This window comes from Tiliqua scincoides, chromosome 3 (genome assembly GCF_035046505.1).
Source record: "Tiliqua scincoides isolate rTilSci1 chromosome 3, rTilSci1.hap2, whole genome shotgun sequence".
In the NCBI taxonomy this organism is placed as follows: Eukaryota; Metazoa; Chordata; class Lepidosauria; order Squamata; family Scincidae; genus Tiliqua; species Tiliqua scincoides.
Genome location: NC_089823.1, coordinates 65,074,683 through 65,099,336, shown reverse-complemented (window position 1 = coordinate 65,099,336; position 24,654 = coordinate 65,074,683). Strand labels below are relative to the sequence as shown.

At 42.3% G+C, this 24,654-nt stretch overlaps 1 protein-coding gene across 1 annotated transcript in view; it reads right to left on the bottom strand.

The window, feature by feature from the left end:
* Positions 1–24,654, bottom strand: part of ABCG1 (ATP binding cassette subfamily G member 1) — a 50,624-nt gene that overhangs the window by 17,354 nt on the left and 8,616 nt on the right. Inside the window, exons 3-5 of the mRNA XM_066619557.1 lie at positions 4,240–4,357; positions 2,289–2,421; positions 971–1,021 (exon numbers count right to left, since the gene is read on the bottom strand). Of these exons, the coding sequence (XP_066475654.1) occupies positions 971–1,021; positions 2,289–2,421; positions 4,240–4,357 (302 nt within the window). The remainder of the gene's footprint in view (positions 1–970; positions 1,022–2,288; positions 2,422–4,239; positions 4,358–24,654) is intronic.

Sequence of the window (24,654 nt, the reverse complement as noted above, 5' to 3'; positions counted from 1 at the left end):
TATGCAATACAAAATGTGAACTTTGGAAAAGAATTGGCTTCCTGCAATGATCAGCATTTTGTTTCAATTTTTTAAAAAATGCCTGCACCCCTTTTAGCTATGCAGAAAGTTTACCGCTGCCAGTAAGTTCATGCAGGGAGTTGGAGGGAGATGGGAAGGGGGCAGAATGAGGCATAGAAGTGGGGAGAAGATGGGCAGGGAGTAGCGCATATCGGGAACAGGAAGTGGGCAGTATCAGTACCAAGAACACATGCCGATATCCTGACCCCTTCCCAACCTTGATCCCACAAATCAGGTCCACATGGACAGCTCTGTAGCTGGTGCAGGTCTGAATAGATTGAGTAGCCTGGCATAGGCTTACCCCAAGGAAGCTTCCAGATGTGAAAACTCCCCCATGGGATTTAGCAGATGCCACAACAGCACTGCTGCATTGACACACGGGAAGTTGCATTGGACTGGGCCGAAAGTCCCCAACATATGTACTGGTTCTGTTCTGGAGATCTGTCCAAAAGTTGGAACTTAAATCGGTTGAAACAGCTGGCTCTTGTTGGCCCAGCACTATCATGCCTGCACAGAAATACCACCACCAGAAACAATGGACAGGCTGTGTCTGTGTGAAAGCAGTGATGCAGCCATTCATAACTCAGATGTCTGAATCTTGGGGATCCAATGTATACTATTTTTAATTGTGTTATTAAATCTCTGGTCTTATAATCAGGGACTTTAACCCACTGACAGTCAATTCCATAAATCATGTGCAAATATTTGGGAGTGCTTTAAAGAAGCATATGTTACATGTGGTGTGCGCTCACACACAGTCCTACTAAAAACCCCGTCTAAATGCCTTAGTTGAAAATTTGAGGAGTGCTGAGTATATATTTCCTTCTCTACAAGATAACAGCTACCAATTTACAACTTGTTCTTTAAGCTGTATACAATTTATGCCATGAGTACAGCAATATAGACATACCATCTCTCTCCTGCCTTCGTCTTTTTCTTGAAGTTTTAGATGAGCAGACACCTGCAGTATTGACACAAACATGGAGCTTGTTAGGAACAGTCATGTCTGGGGATGCTGTCATGATGTGACTCTATACATTAAACCTACAATATGTAATTTTTGTGGCTGATGCAGTTACTTCTTCGAAATAAAACAAAAGAAAACCAATATTATGCCAAAACCAGAAAAAGAGGTTTAAGAGATATCATATTCCAGATAAAGTCCTGGATAAAGTCCTGTACAGTCCTGTAGGTCAGGATGAAAATTTGTTAGGGAAACATAAGGGCTGATAACAAATGCATCCTAAGGCTCAGTTTACATGTTGCTTTAAACACGTGCTTTGTAATCTCATGATCTTTTTTCTTTAAACTAATATCTATTGCATTTTAAAGAAATTACAAAGACAACATACTACAAAATGAAATCCCCTGTATTTTAAATATACATTTCCATTACATAATCCCTACCTTTTCACCCCAGTTGCTCATACATGTAAGAGTTGGTAGGGAAACACAGAGCTGATAAACACAGTTCAACATTTCTAAAAGCACATGTTTAAAGTAACATGTCATTTGACCCTAAGTAGAGCTGAGGCTGAAATGTCCTCTAAAAGAAGTAAATTTAGGGATTCCTCCTATAAGCAAAACACTTATGCTTTTTAAAAGAATCAAAAGAGGATATAGATCCTAGAAACATGGGTTGCTTGTCAATAGACAGAACAGACAATAGACAGGTGCTTCAGACCCCACCTGTTAATGTCTCCCCAACCCCGAACTAAATGGCCATCTTAGGGTGTTATACATTGCTAAAGGTTCAAGTAGGTCAATTCCACTCTGTTCTGTCCTCTGCTGTGTTCTGCTGCTTTTTCCCAATTGACATCTTCAGTATTTTACAGCTCTTGTAGGCTACTTAGGACCCGATCCTATCCAACTTTCCAGCATCAATGCAGCTGTGCCATGTGCTGCAATGGGGTGCAGTCATGGAGGCCTCCTCAAGTTAAGGGAACAAATTGGGGCTGCTTTGTGGCTGCATCAGTGCTGGAAAATTGGATAGGATTAGTTCGCATCTAGTTGCGTTTTTCTTTTCCATTTTTTTTAGGGGGGGTGTTAGTTTTCCCTTGTTTTTCTTTAAATGTACACATTTATTTACTTCTGAGTACTTAGGGAGTCAGTGTAATAATGGTGTACCCACAACCACTCAGAATTGATGAAAAAAGTGTGAAGCAGCCCTAAGGGGTCCCAGTTCCAATGAAGAATAAGAATGTAGGTTAAATAGGTTGTTTGTTTACCATCATGGCTTCTTGGACAGTAAGATGTGGAAGCAACATGTCATCTTGCATAATGTAACAGGACACTTTGCGGAAAGAACGCAGATCACGGGGTTGTCCATTTATGAGGATCTCCCCCTTCATCCCAGTCTCTCTGCAATCAGTCAAGAAAATGAAACAGGTTGAAATTTTTCCATCGCATTCTTTAGGCCATACAAAATGAAGGGCTGATTTGCATATTTTTCAGAAGTGTGAGTCAATCCTGCTTCTACGAGCGCAAGGTGTATGAAGTAATGCGCAGGGCAAGTCAATAGTGTGAACCTCTTTCCCTTGGAGGCTGATGCTGGCTCTTACACTGTTTGTTTAAGTGGACAGTAAATATGATATGATTCCCCTTGTCCTTTCCCTGAATTTTGATTGCTACCCATTCTGCTTGTTGCTACTGTTTTGATTATTACGTGGTTGGTTATTTTAAAAAATTGTTTCATGGTTTCATCTAACCTCCTTCATGACCCTTTCAATGGGTCTGAAAGGTGGCCCAGAAATACTTTAAATAATGTGCTGGTGACTCCCAAGGTTGTTTTGGAGATCATGTGAGTGTAGACACATCCTAAGATGACAAAAATACAATGCATCTACTTCTACAATTTCGGAATTCCTGCAGCACTTCCAGTGGAATTACTTGTGCAATGCAGTTTCAGTGCATTTACCAGTGTTGGGAAAACCCAGCGGGCTTTGACTCAAGTCAAGTCGCCGTGTCACTGCCCCCCGCAACTCAACTCAAAAAAGAGTCCTAATGGGGGCACTTTTTGAGTCTCCGAGTCACCCTTTAATGATACTAATAGACTTGAGTTGCCCCCCACACTTTAAAAAGCCAGCTGTGGGGAAAAACGGAGCTGCTGCTGGGGTGTGTGTGTGTGTCGGAGGGCTCTTTGAACACTCCCCTGCTGTCCCCGCCCATCTGTAAACAGGGCAGGAGGGGTGGGAGGGAATGTGAGAGAGCTAGAACAGAAGCGGCAAGAGGGAGGAGGGTCACGAGCAGCAGCTGGGAGGCTTACAAGGACAACCCAATCCTTGCAGCTCTACTTAGAAGTAGTCCCACTTTAGCCGGTCATTCAGTGGGGCATGCTCCCCCAAGTAACAATGGAGCCAAGAAGCCATAAGGTTCAAAAGGTGAACAGGGCAAAAGAGTTTTCTACCACCTCCCTGGGCTTTTTCAGCCAATTGTAAGGCAAGAACCCCCTTGGGCTCCTCCTTCCTGCTCTCCCTCAGCCAATCAAAATATCCAAATGCCCATCCTTTGTTCAACGATTAACCATTCCTTCCTTCCCAGCAGAGATGGGGAAAAAGAGCCCAGTTCCATCTCCCCCCTCCCACCCAATTCATTAACCCTTTCCTGCCTCCTGGCTGGAACCTCTCTGCTGCTTGCAGTTGGGATGCTGGCCCCATGAGGTTTTCCACGCAGCAAAAACAGTAAGCAAGCACCCCCAGGCAGACTCAAGTCAGCACATGCAAAGACGAGTGCTGAGTCAGGGGGGTCCTGACTCAAGTCTTCTGCAGAGTCTTCCACACGTGCGACTCACGAGTCGCCAAATCAGCAAAATCACACATTTTTGTGACTTGAGTCTGACTTTCTTGACTTGAGTTCCCAACACTGGTATTTACTGTTATATCTTAACAGGGGAAATGAGAACTATCAAAGCTGCACAAGCAAGTTTGGATGACTGCGCCGAAGTAGGTGGATACATTATTTTTTTCCGAAGTACAAATATATAGTTTGCAACCAAGACTTAGCTTGACATAGAGATGCAGTCAATCCTGGCTTTTTAATGAGCAGGCCTATGTGATGCAGGTACTTCCAAATATTTGTTTGTCTCATCCACACATTACATTTTTTAAATTAACCTAAAAATATAAATTGTATACCCTAAAGAAACATGTGTGAATTGACCACAGCTGCCTTTCTACTCACCTGTATCCTGCAAGGATGTTCATGAGTGTCGACTTCCCAGCTCCAGAAGGGCCCATAATTGCTACAAGTTCTCCACTGCTGAACTTGCCTGAAATTCCTTTCAATAGTGTCTTGAAACCTGAAATAGGAGATGGAAACTCCTATTAAATTGTAAACATAGAATTGCTGAGAATAAGATGTCAGCACCATTTTACTAGTAAAACAGAATCCTCTTACATTCAAAACATGCTATGTTCAAAACTGACCCAGAGAGGCAGGTTGTCCAGCATGTATGCTGGTACAGCACCACCTCCCACTGCATGAAAATGCCACAAAGATGCAATGAGCTGATAGGGCCTGTCTCACCCCACCCCATCTGTCCACCAAACTGTTCCCCCGTAAGACATAGCACAGTAGCTGGACTGGAAGACTCTTTCGTGGAGAAGACTGTTGGTTAACAAAACTTGCACTGTAAATTGCTTATTTAATTTACCATTGATAGTGTAACTGAAAGGTGGTGAGAGATAAAGCCATGGCCTTAAATTATGCAGAGTACATACTTGCAAAAACTTTTATTGTCCATTTAAAATAGCTATAAAATGATCTCTTGTTTATATTAAACAAAACCTGTAGCACAGTAGATGCCTTGATGCATACAGGCGGAGCCTCATTGTCTGTGGGGGGATCTGTTCTCGGACCCCCATGGATACAGAAAGCAGCAGATAATGAAATCCACAGAGGTGATGCTCCGCTCAGAGGGCATCCACCCACTGCCTATGTGGGTTTCTGAATGGCCTTTTTGGCCGAAAAAACACTACTTCCGCTTTCTCGAGGGAAACCAGAATTGAAGTTTTTATGCCATACAAGGTATTCTGAGGTCCAGGGAAGCCCTCCAGGGGTCAAAGTAAGTTTGACGGTACAGGTGTCGTCCCCCCATACCCATGTGTCTCCTATCTGGTGTTCCACTTATCTGTGGTTTTAAACCCCCACCCCATCGTGCTCCTGACTCACCTCTCTTTGTTTGCAAATACTTTGCAAAAGGAAGTTTTTTCTTCCTTTTGCTTTGGAAAACTTTGCAAAAAGAAATAGACAGCAAGAAACTAGTAGCTGCTAGAGGAACATTAGAGACAACAGTGAAAATGCTAACAGGCAGCAGTGGGTAGCAGACAGACAGTGAGAATGATAGATTCCACTTTCCTATTAGCTTACTTCCACCTCCTCAAGTGTTCCTCTAGCAGCTGTGAGTCTAGGTTCTCATGTTTGCGACTACTCCAGAGGAGGCTGGGCCAGCATAATGATGCATGCTGCCGCCCTGTGCCAAATCCAGGCTCCAGGGGGATAAGTTAGCACTGGACGAGGCAGGCCAGGGGGCTAGAGAGGGTGGTAGGAAGGTGGAACAGGGGCGTTTTGGGGTGTGGAAGGGCAGACCAGCAGGTGGATCGGGCCTGGGAGGGGGGTGGAACCATTCTCAGCAACTTAGGTTAGATCCCAGACTAGATCCTAGCTTCATCCCTGGCCTTGTTGGCCTTACATGGGCCACTCAGATTTGAATCAGCGAATTCACTAGTGCCAGATCTAAGTACCACCATAGGGGTGGCTGGCATGCAACACGGGGCAAGGGATCCCCTTACTCCGAGTTGTGCCACAGCCATCTCCTAACCTGCACTGGATACAACACAGGCCAGTTGGCCTGCATACTCCAGCACAGGTTTGGACTGCGATGCCCTATACTATTGGTTTAATTTGGCTAAATCTTCACACATCATCCCATAAATATACAGGGCAAATATACAAAAACAATTTTTTCCTTATCTTTAAAATAGGGACAGGTATAAGATGAATTATAGAATTGGACTTTTTAAATTAGTATTTCAGGTCACTGAGACCTTAAAACACCATGACATACATTATTCTTTCTTGAAATGGGTGAAAGGTCCTATTACTTATCAAGGTCAACCAAGTAGAGGCAATTTTATCTATATAGAAGCAGCATTGTGCCTTTTACAATCTCTTACAAAGGATTAAAAGTATTCAGACATAAGTAACTAGAGTCTCTCCGTTGCAGAACATTGAGGCTAGAATGTTGTCCCATAAATTCTATATACTGGCATCACAAGCTTTCTTGGTTATAAATTTAGAAACATGAATGTTTCTGGAAAGCACATAGTGAGTTCCTATACCTTGTCATATCCTTTTAAGGAAAAAAAAATAGAATATTGATGTCTTAGTGCACATGTGTCACATTGTTCCAAACACGTGGTAGATATGATGCGAACCTGCACTTCAGGTAGTACAGTATTTTTAAACTACTGAATGACTCCAATCAAGACCTGGCTGGAGGGAGAGGGGAGAGATAGTGATTGACAGATCTCCATGTTTTGGAATCCTTTTGGGTTCTTATGTTCTTGAGGGTAGATCATGATTAAACTATTAAAATAATTAAGATTTAACATCAGAAGTGAAATAAACAGAGGCAGCAGCATCCAAGCTGTCTGCAGTCAGAAAAACATCTTATATTCTCTTTATGTCTCCCTCAGTAGATATTGTTGTCAGTCAGCAAGAAACACCCGGAAAAGACTGAGCCACAAATACTTGCAGTGGGCACTATATACCCAAGACTGGATGTTCACAAGGCAGTCTTCTCAATTACAGTGTTTCAAAGCGAGATGTTCAATTTCAGACTGGATAAGAGTTTTGAGTGGGGTGACAAGGGCCAGGAGAAACTGTTCTGTTGGAGTAACAGTTTATATATATGCTTGGAATTAACAAACTGGCACCAAGAACATGAGTGAAGGAAGAAACAATCTAGTACACAAGGCAGAAGAACTTTAGCAGATCCTGTGTTGCCAAAACAGCAGCAAAGTGGAATGGTTAAGGGCCCAATCCTATCCAACTTCCCACAGTGGCAGACCTCCCTAGCCCTGTGCCCCCCCCACGGGATGTTGCCACCACCCCCACACACTTATCCGCTCCCCCCTACACTTATCTGAGGCTTACGGACTACATCGGGGAAGCTTCCTAAGGCTTCCCCAAGGCTTTAAACTGCGCTTCTGGAAAAAAGGAAGCACAGTTCCTGATCCCATTGGGAGCCTCAGAGAGGCTTCTGCAGGGTCCTAAAGGCTCACACCCTAGGCATTTGCCCCATCATCTGCAATGGAGGTCCACCACTGACTTCCTAGCACCTATGCAGCCACAATGCAGCCACAAATGTTCCCTTACCCTGAGGAGGCCTCCATAACTGCCCCCAAACAGCAGGATGCAGTGCATGCCCCACTGCCACAGCTGCGTTAGTGCTGGAAAGTTAGATAGGATTGGGCCCTTAATCTTTGGATCAATTCACCATTTGTGAAGAGAACAACAAGGTGAATCTGCACCCACCCACCCGCCCGCCCGCCCCACTTAATATTAATATGGCAAAATATTTTCTTCTACCTGCTACAATATAAAATTGTAGGCAAAATGCGTACGTGTGAATCAGCCTTGTCTCACTGTTGTAAACAAAATATGGCTTGAAGTGAAAAATGCAGTTAAAATAGTTAATTAGACTAGAATTTCGATCGCAGAAACTCTGACAGCCCCCTATACTTGTTTGTTCCCTCACAGCCAGGGATTAAATCTTAAAACTTCAGTTAGGTATTAGACCTGACAGACTGTATTGTGTTCTCAAATAGAACAAAGTCTTGACTAAACAAGGTTTACGTCCCTTACTAAAGCTGTATATGCCATTCCTTCTTCTCCCAAAGGAGATTTCATTGTATAAAACTAATAACTGGATAATTCTTTTCTTCGAAGGAACTAATGCAATGTGACAGCCCAGTAGGCAGCAAGACCCCTAACACTATAGTACTTGTGGCTGAAAAATTTAGCAGATGGTATGACCTCACTCTTCCTGCCTAGCTGCATGTCATTTGCTGAAAAACCATTCTTCACTGTCATTTTAGGGTTTATATGCACTTTGACTCATATCCTTGAAGTTCTTTATGTTCTTCAGAGCTTGCAAAACCTGCTATAAATTGCATGATAGTAATCTTACTGAAGTTATTCGAAATCAACAGGGTATTATTTATTTTTCATATTTTAATACCGCCCTTCCGCCAAGAAGCTCATGATGGCGTTGGTTCCTTCCCTCCTTTTTTCCCTTCCCTTCCCTTCCCTTCCCTCCCTAATTAATTTTGTTCTCACAACAACCCTGTGAGGTTGAAAGATAGTGAGAGGCCCAAGGTCACTCAAGAAGCTTTGTGACTGAACAGAGACTTGAACCTAGATCTTCCAGGTCTAAGTCCAACACCACAACCACTGCACCATCCTGGCTCTCAGCATAAGAAAATGGACTGTTATGTTAAAGCATGGCCTTTTTCAACATGTCACTTCTGTATTATTTTTACTTGTATACAGTGCTTTCAGATACAGCCTCTGAATTTTGATCTGGTCACTTCCATAACAGGTCATTTTGATCTTCCATTTTTCACTTCTATAACATTTTATCTATCTAGCATCCCTGATCACAGGGAGGAACTCTCCCTGCATACAACATTTGCCACTTTAGACAAATGCTATATGTGCTGAGGGAGAAGGAGAAGATTTGGGAGAGAAGTAGGGGAGGCACACTGGGCTTGCCAGAGCTTGCCAGCAAGTATGCAGAGGGCAGCGAGAGCATTTTCCTCCATGCCATGGGTCACACTTGCACAGGGCTTAAGACTCAACATTCTCCACAGTTTTCAGATACCACATGCATTCAATTTTTTCAATCTGATCATAACATCATAAAAAGTGAACTTTGCAGAAGGCCTCCAGAAAACATTATGACTGAGCAATCTTAAGTATGCTCAGTGGTGCTTACTCCCAGGAAAGTGTGCCTAGGAGAGATCCCCGAAATCATTTTCCCATCTCTTCTTTGCTTTTTAGCTGAACAACCTTTTTTTTCAATTTGGTGTCATAAATGGTGGCTTGATTAGATTTGCAGTTCCATATATTTTATTATTCTTTCTTAAGCTTATTTTAATTTATATGAAGGTTCCAAACAACTGCTAGTAATCCTAGAGACAAAACACAATCACTAACAGGACTGAAAAAAATAAGAGGATGACAAATCAGGATCTTACAAAGGTATATGGACTTATCTGGACAACTATGATCTCTAGGTGTAGTGAGAATGGAAGCTGCACTTAGATTTCTGTACTGCCTCCCCCATTCCTTCCACCATGTGTAGTACACAATATCTGAACTGGTACATTCCATGTGTACTTGATTACAACACCCTCACGAGAGAACCTCGCTTCAATATCCAGTGTAAGAATGATCACATATTAAAATTACAGTCTCCCAGCTAAGATGTTACCTTCAATGTTCAGAGAGGGATAAGGAAGAAACACCTGAATCCCAGGGCAACTCTCTATCTCAAGTAGCAATTTCAAGTAATTTTAAAACAGGTTCCAGAGATTACTTCAAAGAGGGATGTTTGCATATATTTCAGCACAGAATTTAATGAATAACAAGGAGAACCACTGGATCTCCTTGCTATTGCTAGTGTTATTGCTCGTATTATATCTATTTGTGGGGGGGGGGGGAAACCTGGAGAAACATACAGCAGTGGCATCTTGTCTACTAGTAAAATAGGAGCAGAATTAACCTCACCTCTAAGTCATACTGAAACTAGTGGGAAACACCAAAAAAGAAAAAGAGCTCACCGAAAAGCAGTATAATTTCTCATAAATTATGTTTAATCCATTTTTTGCATTTCTTTGTTCTCCAAATTAAAAAAGAAAATGTTATATTGAGTTGAGTTGAATAGATCATTAATCTATGAGCTCCAGTAAAGATTCATGGATCTCACCCACAGTGAGAATCACAAGTCCACTTTACAATGCCTACAGGTTATTGCTTTGTACATTATAAACAAATCCTTTGTTTGCTTTAGGCTATTGCCTAGGAATATGCGCTTTTTAAAAAATTCCACCATAAGAAAAATGGCTAATTAATAAATTTGCATGCCTGCTAGCATGAAGGAAGCCTGACAGAGAAAAGACTACAGTCCAGTTCAGACCCTGCTGTGTTGAATCATGAACATGCACCAAAAGCACTCAGAGCCTGAGTGTCCCTCCTCTCCTTAAAAGTGAACATTAAACAAAGCTTGCCTGTTACTGAAACCCGGGAGCTGCAGACTGTAAACTCCAAACCAGGATATCAAACCAGGATCTGATCGGCTGGAGATGTGGGGGAGGCGGCAGGAAGAAAGGAGAGGGCAGCTCTTGGCACTGTTTCTCAAATTGTGGGTCATGAGCCAATTTCATGTGGGTCCCCGTTTGTTTCAATATTTTATTTTTAGTACATTAGACTTGATGCCAACATGGCATGTGATTGCATTTGGGGAGATCTGTACTTTTAACAGGCTACAATGTATATTTTCTTTAAACAATGTATATACTTTAAATAATGATAGTCAATGGGGCTTATTCCTGAGTAAGCGTACAAAGGACTGCAGCCTAAGATTGTTAAAAAATTTTCCTACTTGATGATGTCACTTCTAGCCATGACATCGCTTCCAGGTTAATGACATCATTTCTGGTGGGTCCCTACAGATTATTGTTCTAAAAAGCGCATCCTGGGCTAAAACATTTGAGAACCACTAGCTTAAGGGCATGATCCAGTAAATTGTGGTTTGTTGGTTCATTTAAACTAAATCTCTGGCATTAAAATTCTTCTGCAATTTGACACAAAAATGATTCATTTCATTTCTGAAGTTATCCATTCTCTGGGACAGATGTAATTTTTCATTAACTTCTTCCTAAATTGTTGTTAAAAGAAAACATTTAATCAGATTATTCCTTTCTATAGAACTTTACCAGGACCTGATTTTTAAAACCAGACAATAGGACCGTGTGAAAAACATAAAACCAGATTATGCCTTTAGATATAAGTAGGTGTAGCCACATGTCTGCATCCTAGAACATAGAGAAACTCTTAAATAGGTCAATGAACGACAGTAACCCTGCTCCCGCTAGACCTCATGCCAAGTGATTCAGCGTGCATATGATGTATTCCACTGGGCTATCCTCATGCCTACATGTTGGAGGAACAGAAGCTAGAATGGGCATTGCTTGAAAATATTATTTGCTCCTTAGGTTCTCTCCCAATAAGGGAAATGACACAAGATAATTTCTGCATGATTCACCATTTTAATCTTTTCTGGGAATCTAAGAACATTTTTCTTTTCAATTAATGGAAGTGGTTCATAAATATTCTTGATGATAACTACAGATTGAGCCTCATTATTCATGTGGGTTCTATTCCAAGCACTCATGTGGATGGCAAAAAAACGCACTATAGCAAATTAATTAAAAAAACTAAGTTCCCTTGCTCCAGTGATTTAAAAACAGCCTTACTGATCTTTGTGATGTAAGATAAGAGCCTTTAAGAAGACAATCCATCAATCAGTCTTCCTCCAAGAGCTTAGAAAGGCACTTCATTCCGTCCCTCCCTTCACCAATGCAAAGTGATCACCTTTCTTTCACATGCTCAGGGGGAAGGGAGGGGTTGCCTGGAGAGAGAAGGATTGATGGATTGTCAGCCAGCTGCCCTGTCTCTCTCTCTCTCATTAAGGAGGCTATTGTTAAAGGACTGTTCAGTTTTTTAAACTGATTTTAAAGGGATGCATTTTTCCCCTTCTCCACGGATCAGCACATCCCTTCTCATTTGCAGTGGCCATTCATGTTGAGTCAAATCCGTGTATAACAAGACTGGACCTGTATAAAAACATTTTGTAGGCTATTGTTTTTAGGAATCAGTGTGCCTTTTCAGCAGAATCTTCTATTTGCTTATCAGCTGAAGTCTTTGCTTACAAGATATATCCAACAAATGCAGACAGGAAATGCACACACAGTCAGTTCTTGTTGTCTGCTAGAGTTTAATGCCTGAAAAACCTAGTGGATACTGAATTAGTGGATACCAAATAACTGAGCCTATGGGGAAAATGGGATTAGGGTCCAGGAGAACGTCTTCACCATACACTTTATGAACTTTATGAACCTAAATCATATCTTAAAGTCTACGAGGATCATCAACATCTGCTTCCTCTTCTGGGCTAACCTTCTCTCGACTCCTTGAAGGTTGCTGGCCAAAATCGAGGCCTCATAGTTCAGCAGTGGGGAGGGAGTTGCTTCACCCTTCTTTCTCCTCCACCTGTCTCTTGTCGCATTCCCTTGGCCTGACCCTTGGAGGAGCCCTCCAGTAGCCTTCCAGAGACCTCTCTTCCCTTCCCTTGGAGCAGCCCTCCAGTAGTCTTCCAGAGACCTCTCATCATCAGCCTCTCATCATCAGCAGGATTGTGAAGGTTCAGCTGGAGTCCCCAAAATGGTGGGGCAAGTCTGGAAGCAGACTCAAATGTGTCCTACAATTCTCCACAGGCCAATCCCAATGCCTGTTTGATGTGGAAAACTGACCCAAACCAGACAATTTTGTAAAAAAACAAGGCGTATAATTGGTTGGATGCGATTACTGCAACCTCCTCTTACAGCAGCCATATACCGTATACTATCTCTTCCTCTCACCCCTGCATGGCACCAGCACTGCTTTCTGCTCATGAAGAGGCCATTGTCTCTTCTCCTCCTGCAATGTCTCTCATCCCCACCTGACTGCCTGGTCATAGCTGCACTGAGCCCACCCCACCCTACCCCACCCCGAGTGCACCAGCACATTATTCACAGATAATGAGAACAGTCACGAATAATGAGAGGTGGGAATTCTGCCCCTCACAGATAAGTGAATTCACACATAGCGAATTCACATAATGAGAACCAACTATATATTCCCAAAGACGAACCATAAATTTTTAGTGCAGAACATACATTGGGGCCGAGGTTGATAACTCTCTATGATAATCATAGTACCATCTATTGTACCATGTTTATGCTTTTGAAGGTACTATTATTTATTGTTATTTAAAATGAAGTCTACTTATCTAAGTCTGCTTATCTAAGAGCCTTGAGTGATGTACAAAAGGCAAAACACATAATAAAAGTCAATTAAAACAACCATAATATTATACTAAAGCTCTCAGTAAAACCATCAACACCAGATGGAGACACTAAATATTTCTAAAAGCTTGACAGAATAGAAGTTTTTCACAATTTTCATACAAATGAATGTAACAGAAGCAAAAAAATATTCCAGTGAATGTGGTAACAAGCTATGGATCTCTTCCAGCTCTTTGGTTTAGGTCTATACATTTACGTGCTTTTAGCTCTCCTCCAGATTATCTGCATTAATAAAGTCCCAGAAATGAAAATATTTTCAGCATCAACAGACTGAACACAGTCTAAAAAAAAATATATATCTGAACTATTCTAATTTGCCCTCATAATTTCTTTCAGAACAGTGGGGTTAAACAGACACCCTCTAAAGCACATCAGTACTAGCAGAATAGAAAAAATTACTTTAAGTAGATTTTCAAGAGGCCAATTCTTTCTGTTCCACTAGTTCAGAATTTGAGAAATAAGCAATCACCACGATGCTGAGCTTCCATATATTTCAAGGACTCTAAGAGCAAAAACATATCTACATATGCATGTCTACTCAGAAGTAGGTCTCACCAAGTCAGATGGAACTACTCCCAGATAAGTAAGTATGCATAGGATTGCATCCTAAAGACAAGTCCAGTCCTCAACATACATCAGTATATCTCCACATTCATGGCCTCGCCAGTGTAAACACCCATTCATCCACTGACGGATGCACCAAGGACACCAGAGCAACACTGGAAAATGCATACCACACTCTGATGCCATCGCAACTTCACCAGTGGAGTGGGCCAAAACGGAAGAGACTGAGGTGTAATGTGACATAGGAGGGCAGGACCATAGTGAGTATTGACAGCAATTATATGAGTGTGGGGAGTGCATGTATGCAGAATATCTGGAGCCTGACTCCCAGTAAGAGCGATGCAAAGCATAGGGTTTCCCGCACTCAAACACAGGGGCAGAACACATGACAAAGCTATGTAAGCTTCCAAGATCAACTCTGTGCATATGCAGAACTCTATAATATGTGCACAGGGATCACAAAGAGGAATGTGCACCTTTCACAGGGAATCTGTTACCTATAGAGCTGCTTAGCAAGTTTAGAGAATCAGCAATCAGTTCCTATTTCAGATTTCCCAATTTCTTGTCAGAAATGCACCTCAAGTTTCATCCACATGTATAGGAAGCAGTGCCATATCTACTGTATTTGACACCTGGAGCAGTCAGATGTTGGCAACAAAGATGGGGGAGGAGACAAGGGATACAGAAATGCCCCACCTGCTTTCCTCTGAGCCTGCAAGTGATCTGTGGTGCACCACCAAGGCGCCTTTTCTGCTTGTTGCTCCTGTAAGCGACACCAGACAAAGTTGCTAAACCTTCTTCCAGAAAGTGGGGAGGATGTTGGGGAGGGCCTCCAGCTTGCTTTGCTTTGCCTTCCTTCACATCGCCAGTCAGAACAGCCAACTGAACAAATGGGGCATCACAGAGGTAGAGAGCGGCTCCTCCAACCCTCCTACAGGTGAAGAGAACATCAACCTCCCACCATCTGGAAGGCAAAGGAAGGGCCCTTATTGCCTATACCCAGGGCAGACTGCCACCACTGCCCATCCTTGGAACTCCACTGATAGGATGGTCAATAATCTACAAAAAGGAATGTAGATAAATGGAACAATGAATTTAGGAACCTACATGGTTTTTCAGATGGAGCTTTTGCCTATGATTTAACACCTCAAAAGTCAGGAAGTAACAGTTCATTCCAAGAGCACTCACTTTAAGGCCTCCCAAGTATTGTGCTTTGTCAGTTTCAAAAAGAAGCATATCAAGACCTATTCCAGCAAGATGAATCAAATGATTAATAGGAAGACTATTCAGCTTACTATACAAACCTCAGATGTCAGACGACCTCTATCAGCAACTAAAGAGAGGTACGAATCTTTGTTAATAAAGTCACACCTTCTTATAAGCCCAAACTTAATCATAGGACATACTTCACCCATGGTACCTAATATAAAGTATATTATTAACTTTATATCACAAGAAGGTAAGGGGAAATTGTCCGCTTCTCCCAAGATTTCTTCAGACACCATATGATCTTGTTCCAGGAACACAGACCAATCACTGGTCCCACACACTGTTCCCAAAATACTTTCCATGTTGAATATGAGAGAGAAAGAAAAATACTTTCTCAGGCAGGAGGTCTGGTCTAGAGGGTTGAGCCTCCGTTTGCCTGAAGATAACATCCGAAGGTCGCCAGTTCGAGGCCACCGGCACTGTGCGACCTTGAAGCAGCTGACAAGCTGAGCCGAGTTATTCCATCTGCTCTGAGCATGGGAGGATGGAGGCCAGATCAGAATGAAACATCTGAATTGTTGTAGCTCTTGAAAGATAGAGCCTTCTTTCAATTGTAAAAATCCCTACGGGGATTTAAATTGGCCTGCCTATGTAAACCGCCTTGAATAAAGTCTGAGGAGAAATCTGAGGACCTAGAAAGGCGGTATATAAATACCTGTATTATTATTACTACTACTACTACTACTACTACTACTACTTGTTAGCATGGGAACAGCTAGGGGAACAAACAGACCAGGGAATGGTGATTCTAGATGTCACTTTAAAGAATATGGATATACCACATTAGTTTGTGATCCCAATCTCCATCATGCTGTAACTCTTTCCATTATATCAGCTTTCTTCCCCATCACTCACTATATCATGATTTCGTATTTATGACCCAATCACTATGCATTTTTCTTCCAGTTTCACCTAAATGATGCACTTTACCAACTGGTAGCAGCCATGAGTATCCCATTATCTGAAAAGATATAAGCAAGACACTTAGCTTCATTCAAATATTTTTTCCCCATGTGATCAGGGGACAGCATGCCCCCCACCAGTGATACCACGATGAAGCCCCTCCACTGCCCATGTCCAGTGTTTTTCGCTGCAAACAAATACCAGTCATGGGGAGAATGGGGGCAGAGCTGCATAGGGGTAGGGGTAGGGGTAAGCAGCATTCTCTACTATACACATACAATAATGCATGGGGGAAAAACATTTGACAAGGGCTAACTTGCAAATTATGCACCCTCCCCTTCACACCAGTTGGGAACAAATCACGGCATGGTCAAAAGTCTTCATTACATCATGAATTGCTAAGGTCTTCACAGCACAATCTATAGGACATGCCTCTTGCCAAATAACTTCTGAATGACTTCTGTCTGGGAAGTCAAATTATGTTGAACAACATGTTCAGGAGAAAATGGAACAAAGAAGAGATATCTGACCAAACCATGAAGCACAATAAACTGCTATTACTAAAATGTTCTTATGTTTTCTACATCTCATGCTTTTCAGAGAAGAAAATCATTCCCCTTTACCCCCTCTCTCTCTTTTCCCTTTCATTTCAGGTTATTATATGAGCTAATCGAATGGCAAAGAGAGAACTGAAGGACAATTTCTAAGAAACAAAATTTTTTTATGTCCTTCACTACCATGAAATGCACATACACAAATTCTTTTCTTTCTGCAGCACACTGGATTAGAAGACAAACAAAAGGGATGTTTTATATATAATCACAATATTCAACAACCTTCTATGCATACCGTCAAAATTCTTTGCTGGTAGGTCTAAATCCAGGTCAGGTTAATTTAGGTTAAGTCTGAGAGAAGGCTCATTTCTAGCTTATCTCCCATCAACCTGGCTTCTTAATTGTTCTGGTAGATTATGTTACTTGACTCTTATTTGTAAAGCAGCTTCCTAGTTGGCGGGATGGAACCTGCAATTAATTGCACTGGATGATAGCAATGTCGTGTATCCCTACTTTTGGATGAACAACACAAATGAATTTTCTGTGGGGAAGCAGGACAGATTTAGGATTTTTTTTTTTTTAATGCAACTCTGTTGTTACTTTGAGAATTTTCATCAATGATCAGAAGCACAGAAACTGCTTCTGGAAGCTCCCAGAAAGACACTATTTAGACCAACTGAACTTTGAATGGGACCACTTTTATCAAAGTTTATCAACAATTGGCCTATGCCAGTGATTTTCAAACTTTTCCGTCTCACAGCACACTGGCAAGGCACTCCTTCAGTTCTTTGACAATTGACAAGGCACACTGTGCTGTCAATTGGGAGCTCAAATTTCCCAATGGTCCTATTGATAAATGACCCTTTCCCAAATTCCCATGATACACCTGGGGACCATTTACTGCACACCAGAGCACCACGGCACAGTGGCTGAAAATGGCTGGCCTATACATTGATGTCAGCTTTCAGACTGCACCCTGCTTGTGGAAGGAGCCCTGTTCTTTTCCAAGACCAAACACAGCCCCCTTCTCCCAGGAGTGACCCCTGTCCACCGCCATACATCATGATGATTTGGAGCCTTTAACCATCAAGAAAGATGACTAGCTCTATATGTGATTCAAAACTTAATTCATTATTTTACTGTACTTGTACAGAGACAATCAAATAAATGTAATCAGAGTATATAAAGCAAACATAACTAATCCTAACCCCTTTTTCACTTATTTTTCACCAATTTCTGTAAAGGTAAAAGCAGGGCCTCTGAGAGGAAACCCCCTCTTTTATCAGGGGCTATAAAATTTATTTTGGGCCCCTTTGCAAAGGCAGATGGGTGAAACAGAGAGGGGGAAGGTGGTGATGGGTGAGTAGAATGGGGGCAGGGAGGGGCAACACAGGTGCGGGGAGGAAAAGTCTAGGTCTACCCACCCATGTGGCCTTGGCAGCTAGATACAGTAATACAGAAAACCAAACACATTCCTAAGTCTCTCTAAAATCTTCTAAATCTAGAAAATCATGCAGAAAATTTGCATCATCATATTTAGACTCACACTAGAATGGAAAGTGTCCTGTGTGTACCAAAAATTGCTTGTCCAGCAGCTGTAGCTCTGCTGTACACTCCTTCATGGTAAGCAGACGCACAAACCAAAGAGGTACTGTAGCAGGCCAGTTTCCTCCCAGATTTGACACTGCGTCATGCATGCATTCCTTGATCTAGCCTATATGGGTTGTCAGTAGCTGCAGCTGCATACTCATGGTAGTGTCCCCAGCATCCCATGCAGGCAACAAGTCTTGTGCAGATATGAAAATGTAAGATCCCAAGAAATTTCTGGGCCCTCTCCTTTGGCTCCTGGGTCCCCTTTTTGACCCTGGGCCTGAGTACAATTACCCCCTTTACTCCCTTCTCCTAGGCCCTAGGTAAAAGGATCATGGTCAGTATCATATGAAAGAGATATGGCAGTCTTAGATGTAGACAAGTCATATGTATGGAAAGAAGGGTACATCTGGAAGATAAGCTCACACACACTTCCATTCTTCTGGCAGCAGCCCCCTGTGCCCCCTGAGGGACCCTTCTGAAGAGGGTAGGATGGTGTGGGGGTGGTGCAGGACAACAGGGTTTTTCAAAAATTGAGCAGAGGGATATTTCATGGGTGGAAGAAAATACCTTCACCTACTCAGGAAAGGGCCATGACTGCGTGTTAGGACATATTTTGTATGAATATATGACAGACAAATATCATGGAACTTCTGAAGAGAATAACTGAGGTGGAATGCTGCAGCCTAACCCTGCCCCCCTGCACATGATACACACAACATGTGGAAAGGCATGTTTCCATACATACCTACAGGAGGTAGGTATGTACTGGTAGGTATGTACAGGAGGTAAATGCGTTGTTTTGACCAGGTCAAAGAGAACTCACAGGTGGGGCCTTGAGGAACTCTCCCTCCTCCCTCAATAATATCAGTTGCAATTCTGCCAACCATGGCTCTGCAGTGGGGCAAAGAGCAAGCACTTGTTCCTCAGGCCAGTCCAGGACTGGGGCAGATACCAATGCCTTGGGCAGGACATCAGTAGCCTTATTAGGGCCAAATCCTATTCAACTTTCCATCCCTGGTGTAATAATAATAATAATAATAAAACTTTATTTTTATCCCGCCCTTCTCCCAAAAAGGGACCCAGGGCGGCTAACAACATATAAAACAAATTAAAACATAATTTCACAGATAAAAACATATTAAAAAACACATTAGCAGAACCCATAAAAACAGTAGTCAGAAGAATCAGAATAAAAGAGCATAAAACAGCAGTTCTTAGAGGAATCGGGCCTGTAAAAAAGCAACTAAAAGATATATAAAAGATGTTAAAAAGGCCAGAACGTCAGAAGGCTTGGTTAAACAACAAGGTCTTCAGGCCTCGCTGAAAGGACTCAATGGTGTAGCCGTACCATTGTATACTGTGGTGGGACGGTAGTTATGGAGTTCTCCACAAGGGAACAGAACATTTGTTTCCTTGTGTCAGGGCTGCATTGTAGGTGCACTGGAAAGTTGGATAGGATTGGGCCCTTACAGCCCAATCAACCCTATGCGATTCCCCACATGGCAATGCAACTCTGCCAACGGAGAATGTGTTGTATGTTGCAAAGGTCCAGGAGATATTCAGGCCCTAGAGGTTTCTTCTGGGTAAGGGAACATTTGTTCCTTTACCCAGAGGTAAGCTGTCACTGCCTGAATGGGCCTACTCAGATCTGCACCAGCTATGTAGCTGGCACAAGTCCAAGTGGACCCGGGAAGGGGGACTGAAGCCAGGAATGGGAATAGGATATTAGTGGTGGTGCTGCCGCTAATACTTCCCCTTCCTCGCCTCAATCTGCTCCTCCTCCCTGCCCCATTCCCCTCTTGCCCCCTGCACTGACATACTGCTGCTGGGGGATGTGGACAGACTGCTGGCGTGTAGACCCACCCACTTGTGGGGGTGGCTAAGCAGCGCAGAATCATATGTCACACTTTTAGACAGTAGTAAAGGACCTTATGCTATCTGGATTGGGCCCTTAGCAGAAGTTAGCCATCCCAAAGGCTTGATGGCATTCTACAGCTCAGTGCAACTGCAGGAACAATTTTTATTAAGTCTGGAGTTCAGGAGAAGAGAGTAGGCTCATCCACGACATTGTACTTCACTTTAGAGGAATTTTAAGGGCTCCTGGAGTTCCTGACACACAATATCAGAGACAATATCCTTCTCCCAAGTCACTCCCAAGGAACAGGGCTGATAGCCAGAAATGTTGGCTATCAAGGCCAGCCTAAATAACTGTGTTCCTGCCTATTACATTATCAATATGACTCATATAGTGCAGGCTTTGACACAGTGCAAGGTGTCCAAGCTGATCTTTGAAACAGTTTTTAAAAAAAAGGATGCACAAAATGTAGGTTGTTCAAACTGTAAGTTCTGTGGTTATCGCCTTGAAACAGTATGATATGTCATACTAATCATTAATCTTGAATTCAAACATGGGAAAGAAAAGCAAAATCTATTTTTAAATACTGTCAAGCAAACATTAACTCCTGCTGACTGAGCAAAGAGGCACCTTTCAAAGTGGTGTCCTCTATATTTAGCAGGGGAAGAGCAACTGTCCCTCTGCACCCCAGCATGGCATCTTTTCCAATGCTGGTGTCTCTTCTGCATCTCTTTTCAGACTGTGAGCCCTTTGGGGACAGGGAGCCATTTATTGATTTATTTTGCTATATAAACCATATTCTGATTTTTAAAGTATTTCCCAGATCAAGGTTTTAGCTCACAGTAACAAGTTCTTCATCTGCACCATACACCAGTCCAGGGCAAAATTCTTTGTGTTCTTTCTATCATGATCCTAAAAACATAAGAAAAGCCCTGCAAAAGTCCCAACCAGTACAGCACCTGTTTCCCGTTTCCCACAGTGGCTCACCAAATGCCTCCAGGAAGACCACAAGCAGGACAGAAACGCCTACTTCTCTCCAACACTTGCAAACCTGTAACTTGTAATCAGAGGCATACTACTGCTGAACCTAGAGGTACTGCAACCTAGAATCTGCACTGGTGCATGGATCCCTTCTTCTGATGAACACAGTTGCAACACAATCTCTGGATGCTCAGCAATGTTATCATGCATCATGGCTGAACTTCTGAGTTTCTGAGCTCAATGCTGAGCTCATGGGGAACACTGGTGGTGACCAGAACCGAACAATACTCCAGATGTGCCCTTACCATCCATTTGTACAATGGCATAATGATATTGGCTGTTTTGTTCTCAATCCCTTTTTTAATGATCCTGAGCATGGAATTGACCTTCTTCACAGCCACCGCACTCTGGGTTGACCCTTTCACCCAGATGTCTACCACCACCCGAAGATCTCTCCTCTGATCCTCAGACAGCTCAGCACCTATCAGTTTATATATGAAATTTTGATTTCTTGTTATGTCATACTTACTTACACTGAGGCGTATCTGCCATTTTGCTGCCCATTCCCTCAGATGGGAGAGACATTTACCACATCACCACAAAGCTTTCAAAAGTGGTTGGCTAGCTTCCACATGAGGGTTGAGTTGTGAGCTAAGTGTATGAAAAACAACCATATAGCTGTTACACCATCTGCTGAACTCCATACAGATCCTGTCAACCCACGTTCTCAACCCAAGCCAATTTGTGTGAATGGTACACCTCCAAATCTGTTAGTTCCTTAGAACATTCAATTTTTTCCCCATAATACCTAAGAGCTTCCTTTCTGTCTTTTGACACAGTGGACAACAACATGAAAGGACGAGTAAAATAGAATTGCTCCATTTGAGTGATGATTTTTCTGCTCTTCCCCCCCCCCCCAAGCGTTACAAGAACATGCTGTTTATGTGCTTTATAAAATGTGCAAGTCTTTGGGGGGTTTTCTTTTGAGGTGAAGTAAGGGGAAGTAAGAGCTGCTACAAATTTTGCCTCAGCAACATCATATTCTAATTAATCACCAGCTGCAAAAATCCTGTTTGTACAGGTCAGATGCTAAAACGCTACCCCTTTCAACAAAGAAAAATAATAATTGCTGCTGCTCTCTGTGTTCCCTTGGTTAGAATAATGAAGAACAATTAAAACTGATCAGGTACAAGATTTCATTGACAACATTACGTACAGTAGTTGTATAGCAACAGTTGAACAGGGCTAGTCTATATTTTCTTGCATAAGACTTGCAGTGCACTGTGCACTAGAATCTTGTTGTCTCCCTCTTGCTGGAAGCAAAGCTAGGAACAGCATGTCACTAGAAAAACCAGGATTATCCATAACAGAACAATGAGATACTATCAGCAAGTCTGGTCCTTGGAGTCAAGGAACAAATCAACTGCAAAAAAGTTGTGCCTATAATAAGCAAGATGACTTGGACATTTTTATGGATGATTGGCATCCATTCATCTCATTTGTAAATAATGAGCTATTAGTTAAACAACTTCCTGAGAGATATGTATATCATTTTGATCTGATATAATTATGATGCAATACCCTTTGTGAGAGCTATATGACTGATGGCTCAATCCTGTCTTACCACAGTATTAACTGTGATGTGCTGTTGTAAAAGGCCCAGCGATCGCCAGGACAGTTGGAGCCACCACAGATCATGAGCAGCACCGACCCAGGTATGTCAGTGGTGGCGTGTGTGGAGAGAGGGCGTCGATCCTGGCAGTAGCACCAGGATCTTATCCCCCTTTCCCCGCCCTGGAACATCCTCTCCCGTTCCTCAGACTTATGCCAGAAAATGACCTCTGTAGGTCAATGAAGACCCACAAGCAATCAAGCAGCCTACAGGAGCACAAGTAAAAAAATGTTTGACTTACTTTCCACTGGCTGTATGATCCCCCCCCATACACACACCATAGCATGTACCTCCTTCGTGCAGCTGCACACTACAGCATGACAAGTGATAGGACTCAACTAAGTGTACACGAAGTCTCATTATAATAATACCTTGCCTCTATACCTTTCCTGTTATATTTCTGTATCTTGCCCATCAACAAAAATTGTATGAAAAGTATTATTCTTTTTAATGAAAACTTAGCTTAAATAAAAGCAAAGATTGCTCTAAAATTGCATCACTAAAGTGAGCTTATAGTTTCTGCAGTTAGCCCAGAGTAGCTGGGTTGGTTATTACCCTTTTTGAAATACAAGAAATGGTTCTTTTAAACAAGGTAGAAAACACATTTGCTCTGTTAGAAAATGCAGACTCCAAAATGAGGACAAACAAAGTGATTTAAATGCTGTGCAGATCAGAATACTGTACTGTATATACCTTTTTCCTAGCAATGGTTTGGGTCTGTATCTTTGTACAGTCATTTCCTTTCCCATCTTAGCAACAGTAACAGTGCAGCCAATCAGCAACCGCTTCCTCCCGGCTTGAGCATCACAGTCTGAGGTTACTACAGTGCATTGACCGACAGTAACCGAGCAGGAATGAGAGAACTGGTTCATGCGGCACCTCCACTGCAGTGCACCTGCTATCATAAGGACAAGCTTTTTCTGATTCCTCTAACTGGGATTAGCAAATAATTTGGAGCAAATCCTATTTTTGATCATTTGCATTTTTAAATGGCTCAGGGTGTGGGATCTTGCAGGAACCGACACAAACAATACACAGTATATCTGCGTCTTTAAACGGATGTGCCGGAGTGAGATTGTAACAGAAACTCAGAAACAATACCGAGAAGCCTGGTTCATTTAAAATCATGTTCTGACACTTTGACTACAATGGACGAAGCTTACAGTGAAGGCTGCTTTCTTCGCCTGTTGTTAAACGCCATTTTCAGTTTTAAAATATTTTAGTTAGAAAGCAGGGAGCACAAGTTTTCCAACGTCACAAGTCTCAAATTTTGATTTTGGAAAGTCTTCAAGGTTAGACAGTCAGCCACAATTTGTGATTCTTGATGTCAAATACAGAACAGGTTTCAATTAACTTGTTGGGGTCTCTATTTTAAAAAAGAAATGAGTAAAATATCTGCCCTTCTGAATTACCTAAGCATGTGCAAAGAATGTTTTGCAATCATGTTTAAAGGAGTTGCTGTACAAAGGATCCGTTATTATCACAGATGCCATCTATTGACAACAAGAACAGAGTCTTACTTCAATGGGAAGGGCACAGGAAACATTCCAACAGATCAAATCAGAAGTTTGCAGAACACTGAGTATTGCTGAAGGCTGATTTACACAATATAGGGGTTTTTTGGTGACTACCCAATATATTTTGAAAGGTACATGTAAAAATGTAATGTGTGAACAGCACAATCCTACGCATGTCCACTCTGAAGTAAGTCCAATGGGACTTTCTCCCAGCTATATGTGCAAAGGATTGCAGCCCAAGTCACACATGTGTTTGGATGCATGGGTACATCGCAGGTACACTCCTTAAAGACAGCACAGGTTTGGAGCCACATGAGCCAAATAATAGCAATCAAAATTGTTTTTAAAAAAACAGTGTGGGGATATATTCAAGGTAGCTACATTCTGTCTATCAGCAGTCTCCAAACTGAAAACTGCTGTGTCCCATAAAAGCCCTCCCCGTCTCAAGCAGCGCTTACCATCCTGCCACGGCACTGCATTTCTTTCAAGATTATCT